Consider the following 11084-nt stretch of genomic DNA (forward strand, 5'->3'; position numbering starts at 1 on the left):
AGGTGCTGTGGGCCATCAGTAGCAGCAGAATTGTATTCAACCACAATCTGTAAACTCATGGCCCGGCATATCCCTCACTCTACCATTACCACCAAGCCAGGGGACCAATCCTAGTTCAATGAGGAGTGTAGAAGAGCATGTCAGGAGCAGCACCAGGCGTACCTCAAAATGAGGTGCCAACCTGGTGACGCTACAACACATGACTACATGTATACTAAACAGCAGAAGCAGCATGCTATAGACAGAGCTAAGCGATCCTACAATCAACGGATCAGATCAAAGCTCTGCAGTCCTGCCACTTCCAGTTGTAAATGGTGGTGGACAATTAAACAACTAACGGGAAGAGGAGGCTCCATGAACATCCCCGTCCCCAATGATGGCGGAGCCCAGCACGTTAGTGCGACCATCTTCAGCCAGAAGGTCCGAGTGGGTGATCCATCTTGGCCTATTCCTGAGGTCCCCATCGTCACAGATGCCAGACTTCAGCCAATTCGATTCATTTCACGTGATATCAAGAAACGGCTGAGCGCACTGGCTCCAGAAAAGGCTATGGGACCCGACAACATCCTGGTTGTTGTGCTGAAGACTTGTGCTCCAGAACTAGCTGCGCCTCTAGCCAAACTGTTCCTGTACAGCTACAACACTGGCATCTACCTGACAAAGTTGAAAATCCAATCCGACCAATTACCACCCCATCAGCTTATTCTCAATCATCAGCAAAGTGATGGAAGGTGTTGTCAACACTGCTATCAAACAGCACTTACTTAACAACAACCTGCTCACCAATGTTCAGTTTGGGTTCCACCAGGACCACTTGGCTCCAAGCCTCATTACAGCCTTGGTCCAAACATGGACAAAAGAGCTGAATTCCAGAGGTGAGAGTGACTGCCCTTGACATCAAGGCAGCATTTGACCGAGTGTTGCGCCAAAGAGCCCTATTAACATTGAAGTCCATGGAGATCAGGGGGAAAACTCTCCACTGGCTGGGGTCATACTTAGCACAAAGGACGATGGCTGTGGTTGTTGGAGGCCAATCATTTCCGCCCCAGGACATTGCTGCAGGAGTTCCTCAGGGCAGTGTCCTAGGTCCAAGCATCTTCAGCTGCTTCATCAATGACCTTCCCTCCATCATAAGGCCAGAAGTCAGGATGTTCGCTGATAACTGCAGTGTTCAGTTCCATTCGCAATACCTCAGATAATGAAGCAGTCCATGCCCACATGCAGCAAGACCTGGACAACATCCAGGTTTGGGCTGATAAGTGACAGGCAATGACCATCTCCAACAAGAGAGAGTCTAACTATATCTCCCCATCACATTCAATTGTATTATCATCATCAAATCCCCCACCATCAACATCCTGGGGATCACCATTGACCAGAAACTTAACTGGCCCAACCACATAAATACTGTGGCTACAAAAGCAGGTCAGAGGCTGGGTATTCTGTGGCAAGGCACAAGTTATGACTGTGATGGAATACACTCACGGTGCCTGGATGATTGCAGCTCCACCAGCACTCAAGAAGCTCGACACCGTCCAGGACAAAGTAGTCTGTTCGGCACCCCATCTACCACCGTCAACATTCACTCCCTCCACCACCGGCGCAACGTGAATGCGGTGTGTACCATTAACAAGATGCACTGCAGCATCTCGCCAAGCTAAGGGTAGCGGCTGCATGAGAACACCACCACCTCCTAGTTCCTCTTCAAGTTACACACTATCGTGACTCAGAAATATATTGCTGTTCCTTCATCGTTGCTAGGTTAAAATCCTGGAACTCCCTCCCTAACAGCACTGTGGGAGTACCTTCACCACACGGACTGCAGCGGTTCAGGAAGGTGGCTCACCACCATCTTCTCGAGGGCAATTAGGGATGGGCAATAAATGCTGGCCTTGCCAGCGATGCCCACATCCCCTGAATGAATAACAAACAGAAATATTTGGTGGTCCTGTAAACTGCACGGATCATGCACTCTGGAGAGTCAACAGCACTACAGTATTGTAAAAGTAGCTAAAAGAGAGAGTTGGTGCAATAAAGAGATTCTGGGGTATAACTTCGAGTCAGGCTGTTTGAAGTGTTTACTCCCACTCAAGTGAGCAGAGTGCACCAAGACATGCACGGACCACTCTCTCTCATATATGTCGCCTGGAGTCGAAATAGATATCAGTAGGATTTATTTTGTATCATGGGTAGGCATGACAACCAGGCTGAATCTTGTCCTCCCTTGATGACCACAAGTGCACTTGTGGAGTCCTGGCCTCACTTTTTTAAACTCCCCTGGGGGGTTCATGAGATTGAACATGGAACCTCCCTTGTCCATATCACTGTTTTATATGGAGTGGTATTTTATAATCCATGAAGCTTTTTTTAAATACAAAGTGAATATTGACACCACTGTGTCAGCCAATGAGTTGGAGGCAAGGCGATTCTTATGGTTTTAATTTACTCAAACTACAGCCAACAGAATCTATTTACACAGCAAACAGAATCTCCCGAATACAGAAGAATTATTTCTCCAGCAACATGCAGTGAGTGGAGGATAGTTACGTAACAACAACTTGCATTTATAAAGTGCCTTTAACTTAGTAAAATGTCCCAAGGTGCTTTACAAGAGTGTTATCAATCAAAATTTGGCACTGTGCCACATGAGATATTAGGACAGGTGAGGTAGGTTTTAAAAAGAGTCTTAAAGGAGGAAGGAGAGGTAGAGTCAGAGAGGTTTAGGGAAAGAGTTCCACAGCTTAGGGCCTTGGCAGCTGAAGGCACGGCCACGAATGGTGGAGCGAAAGAAATCACACAAGGCCAGAATTGGAGGAGGTTACAGAGATAGGGAGAGGCGAGACCATGGAGGGATTTGAAAACGAGGATGAGATTTTTAAAAATAGAGGTTTTTCAAGACCGGGAAACAATGTAGATCAGCGAGCACAGGGGTGATGGGCACATTCAATCCCAGTCACTACAGCAGTTGCTTGAGGCGTGATTGTTGGGGGAGACACCCAACCATCTCCATTCTGGCCGGGACTTGTGGTGCCATTTTATGTAACCTTTATAATCCTTTTTCACCGAGTTTGAGATAAAACAGTTGCGAACTTGCGACGATTTGTGTTTCTTCAGGAAGAATATCGTGCCCCATGAATACCGCAGGCACTTTCCGGTCCAAATGAAAGACCACAATTCTCACGATGTCCTGCTCCTGTGCACCGCCTGCCACGCCGCCTCGAACTATTACGACAATGTCCTAAAGCAGCAGCTGGCCGAGGAGTTCAGCGCGCCAATCGGGTGCGAGGAAAGCGTCCGGCTGCTGGAGGACCCGGTCCGCAGGCAGGTGCGTTCCGGAGCGCGGGCCTTGCTGCATGCTGACAGCCTTCCCGAGGCTCGGAAAGAAGAACTGCAGGGCCTCCTGAAGGCCTTCTACAATGTGGAGACGTTGACTGGAGAGATGCTTGAAGAAGGAGCAGGGCTCGAGACCAGGTGAGAAGATTCTTGATTCCAGATGTACAGTTGCAACAACAACTTGCGTTTTATATTGTACCTTATGTTCTAAATCTCATCATTCATCAAGAAACTGCTCGTGAAATAACGCTGGATGGCCAGCTGGTGGCGCCGTCCAAGGAGTATAAATACTCGGGCGTGGGCCCAGCTTGCCTGGGACATTTTGTAAGACAAGGAACTAGTGAAGTACAACTAGACCTCCATGTTCTGAAACAAGTTGATTAAAGCCTTGCTTTATGCTCAAACCAAGTGTGTAGTGAGTTTTATTACGTCACCTTAAATGTAGTAAAAACATCCCAAAGCGCTTCACAGGAGCATTGAACAAAATTTGACACCGAGCCACGTAAGCTGATTTTTAGGATTGGTGATCAAAGGATTGGTCTAAGAGGTAGGTTTTAAGGAGTGACATAAAAGGAGGAAAGAGAGTTAGAGAGAGGCAGAGAAGATTAGGGAGGTAAATAGCTTAGAGCCGAGGCAGCTGAAGACACGGCCGTCATTGGTGGAGCGATGGAAATCGGGGCTTTGTAAGCGGCTGGAATTGGAAGAAAGCAGAGATCTTCAAAGGTTTTAGGGCTGCGGGAGGTCACAGAGATAGGATGGGGCGAGGCCACAGAGGGATTTGAACACAAGGATGAGAATTTTAAAATTGAGGCATTGCCAGACATTGCCTACATTGCCAGTGTAGATCAGCAAGCACAGGGGTGATGGGTGAACAGGACTTGGTCCAAGTTAGGATTAAACTTTCCAATTGCGTGCTTCCCCTCATGGAGCCTTGTCTAGCTGGAGCACATAGTGGGAAATCGTGCTACAATTTAATGAAAAAAAAGTGGATCGAAACTCATGCACTGCATGTGTGTCCCTGATGGGTGAAGATCTATGCTATGTTTGCACAGTAAGCGCCCAGTTTGACTCCCATACGCGCTGTTAAAAGGGGTCCATTTTGTATATGTGCACTGAGGGATCAGGAACCCATTAAGACTCCTGATTTGAATGTGAGGAGTCTGTTATTGGACTTGAGGAGTTGAGCCTTTTATACTTAACTTGGATTTTGGTAAACGTTGCTAAATCTACCTCCTACACGTTGCTCTCCTGCATTGATATACTGTCTGGTGCCTTCATTTTCATGTAGGCTCATTAGAATCCACTTCAGAGAAGTCAGTGATGTATTCCTCTTTATATTGAAAAAAATCTTCAATTTAAGGAAGAACTTGCATTTATACAGAGCCTTTCATGACCTCAGGAAATCCCAAAGCGCTTTATAGCAGATGAAGTATTTTTGAAGTGTAGTTACTGTTGTAATTCAGGGAAACACGGCAGCCAATTTGTGCACAGCAAGCTCCCACAAACAGCGATGTGGTAATGACGAGATAATCTGTTTTAGTTGTGTTAGTTGAAAGATAAATATTGACCAGGACACCGGGAGAATACCCCTGCTCTTCTTCGAATAGTACCGTGGATCTTTTACTTCCACCTCGGAGGACAGACAGGGCCTTGGTTTAATGTCTCGTCCAAAAGATGGCACCTCCAACAGTACAGCATTAGATTGTTAGCCTAGATTATGTGTTCAAGTCTCTGAGTGGGACTTGAAGCCGCAACCTTCTGACTCCAAGGCGAGCGTGCTACCCACTGAGCAGGGTGCTCCCAGTACTAGGGCCAGGTTGGGAAACCCAGAGAAAAACTGGCTCTCTGCCAATGCCACAACAGTGGTCCTGTTAACTACATGGATCATGCACTCTGGAGAGTCTACAGCACTGCAGATTTACAGAAGTATCTACTAGAGAACGAGTTGGTGCAGTAATGAGATTCTGGGATATAAATCCCTCTTGGGCGGTAGCACAAAACGAGTGATAGCGATGCATCAACCTGTTTTGTACGCCACCCGATTTTCTTTACCATTCAATGGAAAATAAAACCAAGTGGAGTGCAAAACAGGCTGCCGAATCGCTGTCGCCCAAATTGCACTACCGCTCAAGACGAGTTTATACCCCTCTGCTCATAGAACGTGATAGACTATCTAATGGAAAAATCTCAGCGCTGCACCAGCCTTTAATGTTGTAACAATGGCGCAGTGTGCCGGCCTTGGGTCTTTTCTGTGCTGTGTAAAGGTAATGTGCTTTGAGACGCTGAGTTTTAACTCAGTTCTTTAATGGGAGACATTATTTAACAGGGATGAGGGACTTCAGTTCGGTGTTCTCCTTGGAGCAGTGCAGAATTAATAGAGGCGTTCAAAATGATGAGGGATTCTGATAGAGTAGATAGGGAGAAACTGTTGCCACTGGCAGGAGGGTCGGTAACCAGAGGACACAGGTTTTTTACTTGATGAGTTGTTATGATCTGGAATGCACTGCCTGAAAGGGGAGTGAAAGCAGATTCAATAGTAACTTTCAAAAGGGAATTGGATAAATACTTAAAGGAGAAATTTTCAGGGCTATGGGGAAAGAGCAGGAGAGTGAGACTAATTGGAGAGCTCTTTCAAAGAGCAGGCACAATGGGCCGAATGGCCTGATCACAGAAATCACAGAAACCCCACAATGCAGATAGAGGCCCATCGAGCCTGCACCGACACATATCCCACCCGATCCCCGTAACCCCTACACCAACACATATCCCACTCTATCCCCGTAACCCCACGCATTTAATCCCCCTAACACTAAGGGTCAATTTATCATAGCCAATCAACCTAATCCACACATCTTTGGACTGTGGGAGGAAACCGGAGCACCCGGAGGAAACCCACGCAAACACGGGGAGAATGTGCAAACTCCACACAGACAGTCACCCGAGGCCAGATTCGAACCCGGGTCCCTGGCGCTGTGCTGTAAGATTCTATGATTCCCCCTTTCCCAGTATGGAGACTGATTTCTGTAGATGGTGACCTGTGTGCACGGCAGGCGGGCTAGAAATAATCCTGCACAGATCTTTAGCCTGGTTCTGAGTGGCCAAAGTCTTGTTTGTCTTACTGAAGCCATAAAGTGATTGGTATGGGAAATGGAAATGTCACATTGGCACATAACGGGATGTTCCAAGGTTTGAGACAAAGGCGTGTTGTTGGGGGCAGAGCAGAGGAAGCTTTTCTTTGAGGTTGTCACTGGGGCCTCGATTGGGAAGTTTTGCCTTCCCTAAAAGTGATATCGCTGTCCTTTAAATTCATAATTAAAATTACATAGAATATACAGCACAGAAACAGGCCATTCAGCCCAACAGTCTATGCTGGTTTTTATGCTCCACATGAACCTCCTCCCACCCTATGCCGTCTAGCACTATCATTATAACCTTCGATTTCTTTCTCCCATATGTACTCCTTCTAGCTTCCACATTCTAATATGGTGTTTGATATATGGACAGAATGACCCTGCAGATCTCCCAATTCTTCAATCTGCCTCTCTTTCCCTCCCTCAGGATATTCAACGAGAGCTACGTCCCTCATGGTCTGAAGGTGACTCAGTCTTGCGCCGTTGGTGGGCTCCCAGCCCTGATGTCTTTGGAGAAACACTGGCGACAGCACTTCCTGGACTACATGCGGCCCCAGCACCTGCCGCCCCTGTGGTCCGTGGATCACAATCACAGCAAGCTCGTTCGCAAGTATGGGGAGAACTTAAAGATCGAGTTGACGTGAAATAAGACGGTGTATGCGACTCAATACCCGTTTTGATTTTTTTTGCAATTGCTTCTCAAGACTGAACAACGATCATTGCTGATGCATGAGAACACATGCATCAATCTGCTCGTAAAGTACTGGGAAGACCTGCAAGCTTCTTTTATTTAATTTATGAAGGTGGGAGAGATACTGAAATGCTGAACAGATAAATAAAACACTAAGGCTGGTCTCTGAACTTTTATCAAGCAGCAGATTCAGCAACAGATTACAGTGGCCTGCTTTGCAAATATAACAAACATCATACAAAGTCACCCAATTTGTACATTTTAAAATTAGGATTTTAACAAAAACATTCACGAGGATTTTTCCTTTTTAAAATAAAAACAACATCTTTGTACTGCATGGGTAAGGGAGCCTTCTGCATGGAAGAGGCATCAATTCGCAGTGGTGGATAGCCTGCACGGTGAGGGGAGTGGTTTCTGTCATGACCAAATCGCGTGGAATTCTGTGGGCTAGTCACTGTATTGTGATCAGACTTTGTTATAGTTTGCTAATTGAAAGCCGGCCCAAAACTCGCCAGAATGGTAAAGGGCATTTTAGATTCTACACAGTGCCACAGTTTCACAGCCAGTTCTCAACAGTCTCCAGAGAACTGGGGCCTTTCCAACTATCTGATGCTTGATAGCAGCAGCAAAACGTTTTCAGGATAAAAATTCCTGCATAATAACGTCTCTTCCAGTCTGCACAGTTCCATGGGTCCAATTTGAGCCGGTCCCTTACACAGCGGCGTCTTCATCAAGACTTTGCATCATCCCCTCTTAATCAGCACGTCTCAGGTTAATGCTGACTAGATTTGATGCATGTACTTTCCTGCTTCTCTGCCTTCGCTACAAACTCTACGTTCTGAAAGACATCATGCTTGAGTCCTCAATAAACATGTGCAACTGATTTACAATTCCAAAAAGGTTTCCTGCCTGGATGTTTTTTCAAACTCCCATAACCCAGCGCCAAATTCATTCCGTGTGCAAATGGTCGCATGAGCCCCTTACAGCAGTCTTTCTTTCTTGAGCACAAAAATCTAGACTGACACTTCAGTGCAGTGCTGAGGGAGTGCTGCACTGTTGGAGGTGCCGCCTTTCGGATGAGACATTAAACCGAGGCCCCATCTGCTCTCTCAAGTGGACATAAAAGATCCCATGGCACTATTTTGAAGAAGAGCAGGGGAGTTATCCCCGGTGTCCTGGCCAATATTTATCCCTCAATCAACATCACTAAAACAGATTATCTGGTCGTTATAACATTGCTGTTTGTGGGAGCTTGCTGTGTGTAAAATGGCTGCTGCGTTTCCCACATTACAACAATGCACTTCAAAAAGTACTTTATTGGCTGTAAAGGGCTTTGGGACGTCCAGTGGTCGTGAAAGGCGCTATAGAAATGCAAGTCTTTTTTTCCCCTTTCAAACAATATTGCCAAACAACTTGTGCCTTTTATAGCACCTTTAATGTAGTAAAACATCCCTGGGCACCTCACAGGAGTGTTGTCAAACAAATATTGACACTGAGCCACCTAAGGAGATATTAGGACAGGTGACCAAAAGAGAGAGATTTTAAGGAGTGTCTTAAAGGAAGCGAGAGAGAGAGGTGGAGAGGTTTAGGGAGGAAATTCCAGAGCTCTGTGCCTAGGAAGCTGAAGGCACGGCCACCAATGGTGGAGCGATGAAGATTGCGGATGCGCAAGAGGCCAGATTTGGAACGCAGAGATCTGAGAGTTGTTGGGCTGGAGGAGGTTACAGAGATAGGGAGGGGCGAGGCCATGGAAGCGACTGTCGGGTAGATTACATGACACGAGATCCAAGCAGTTCTTTTCCACTAGACAAGCAATTATTCTATTAATTTACTTAGTGTCAGTTGTGGCTCATTTGGTAGCACGCTCACCTCTGAATCAGAGGTCATGGGTTCAAGTCCCACTCCAGAGAACAGAGCTGAAAATCTAGGCTGACACTCCAGTGCAGTACTGAGGGAGCTCTGTCACCTTTTGGATGAGACATTAAACTAATCTGCCCCTCGGCTGGACGTAAAAGATCCATCCCATGGCACTCTTTTTCGAAGAAGAACATGGGACTCCTGGTCAACATTTATCCCTCAACCAACATTACTAAAAAAGGCATTATCGGGTCAGTATCTCATTGTTTGTGGGACCTTGCTGTGCGCAAATTGGCTGCTGTGTTTCTTCGGAGTGATTATTTGCAAGGTCTATCCATCCTTCTGCACATTCTCCCTCGTTTGGGGCGCCTGAAGACCGTCTGGGGAGCCTGAAGATCGCTTTGGTACTGCGCATGCGATCGGTCGGGCATGCGTGCGCAGTACGAGGCAGGAGGAAACCAGAATTGGGGCCTGCCAAAGCACGTTGCTGAGTCTGGAGCCTGAAACATGTGGAGCCTGAAGCAAATGCCCTTGCTACCAGCCGTTATCTGGTGTTCTGCAATTGTAATTATAGTTATCTTTGGCTGGTAAAATAAAAGACTTATACTCTAATTAGTGGGTTAGTTAATTCTTTGGAGTTTTATGTTTTTTTTTTCTTCTGGAAATTATAAAAGTTCTTTAATTCAGAAGGAAGGGCCCAACGTCAAGACTACAACTTTAAGGCAGAAACGTTCATTAAAATAGGAAATGGAAAACACGAAGTGCGAGTACTCAATGGCCTCCGGATCTCAGGTGGTGCTACTATAGCAGGAAGCTAGTAAGGATTTGCCAGTCAATAAACCAGTGGGTGCGGGTGTGTGGACACCCACACTCATAAACGCACCCACATGCTCGCACTGTCGGAGGTGCCGTCTTTCGGGTGAGACGTTAAACCGAGGCCCTGTCTGTTCTCGGGTGGATATAAAATATCCCGTGGCACTATTTTGAAGAAGAACATGGGAGTTCTTCCCAGTGTCCTGGCCAATATTTATCCCTCAAACAACATCGCTAAAAAGCATGATCTGGTCATTTATCTCTTGGTTGTTTGTGGGACCTTACAAATTGCAAATTGGCTGCTGCGTTCCCTACATTACAACAGTGACTATACTCAAAAGCACTTCATTGGCTGTGAAGCGCTTTGAGATGTCCTGAGGTTGTGAAAGGTGCTATATAAAGGCAAGTTCATTCTTTTCTTTTTACTTTTTTCCAATTGTTTGACTAGTATGTACAGTTAAAATGAGTTGGATACATAGGATTACATACATAGTATATATGGCATAGAAACAGGCCATTCGGCCCAACCAGTCCATGCTGGCATTTATGCTCCACATGAGCCTCCTCCCATCTTTCCTCATCTAAATCTATTAGCATAACCCTCTATTCCCTTTTCCCTCATATGCGTGTCTAGCCTCCTCTTAAATGTATCTATTTGCTTCAACCACTCCGTGTGGTAGCGAGTTACACATTCTCACCACTCTTTGGGATAGTACCGAATCAAGTGTCAACTTGGCTTGGTGTTACTGCTCTTACCTTAACCCAAGTGTCAGGTTGGCTCAGTTGAAGTGCTCTCATTAGGTTAGGGTTAAGTCCTATTCCAAGACTTGAGCATATAACCTAGCCTGGCTCTTCAATGCAGTACTGATGGAGTGCAGTACTGTTGGAGGTGCTCAATGAGGCCCCATCGACCTGTTCAGGTGGATGTAAAAGATCCCATGGGCTTCTCGAAGAACAGGGGAGTTCTTCCTGTCTCCTGGCCAATGTTTATCACGCAACACCATCAAAGCGTAAAAACTGGTTATTCATCTGATTGCTGTTTGTGGGATCTTGCTGTGCACAGACTGGCTGCCACGTTGTGTACAAAAATAAAAGTGACTACACTACGGGAAGTAATTCATCGGCTGTGGGAAATCCTGAGGAATCGAAAGGCACCACATAAATGCATGTTTGTTCCTTGCTCTTTCTTTCCAATCTTGTGTATTCATCACACACAAGTATGTCTAAAGGTAAAAAATCTACAGCTGAGGAACAATATT

The 11084-nt window shown here is 46.1% G+C and overlaps 1 protein-coding gene across 1 annotated transcript in view; it reads left to right on the forward strand.

Annotated features, from left to right (window-relative positions):
- Window positions 1-8054, forward strand: part of exd2 (exonuclease 3'-5' domain containing 2) — a 46028-nt gene extending 37974 nt beyond the window's left edge. Inside the window, exons 7-8 of the mRNA XM_086003644.1 lie at window positions 3115-3471; window positions 6892-8054. Coding sequence (XP_085859770.1) covers window positions 3115-3471; window positions 6892-7108 — 574 coding nt within the window. The 3' untranslated portion in view covers window positions 7109-8054. The remainder of the gene's footprint in view (window positions 1-3114; window positions 3472-6891) is intronic.
- Window positions 8055-11084: the final 3030 nt, after the last annotated feature.

This window comes from Somniosus microcephalus, chromosome 12, assembly GCF_052327205.1.
Source record: "Somniosus microcephalus isolate GS21.2 chromosome 12, FLI_Smic_1.0, whole genome shotgun sequence".
Taxonomy (NCBI): domain Eukaryota; kingdom Metazoa; phylum Chordata; class Chondrichthyes; order Squaliformes; family Somniosidae; genus Somniosus; species Somniosus microcephalus.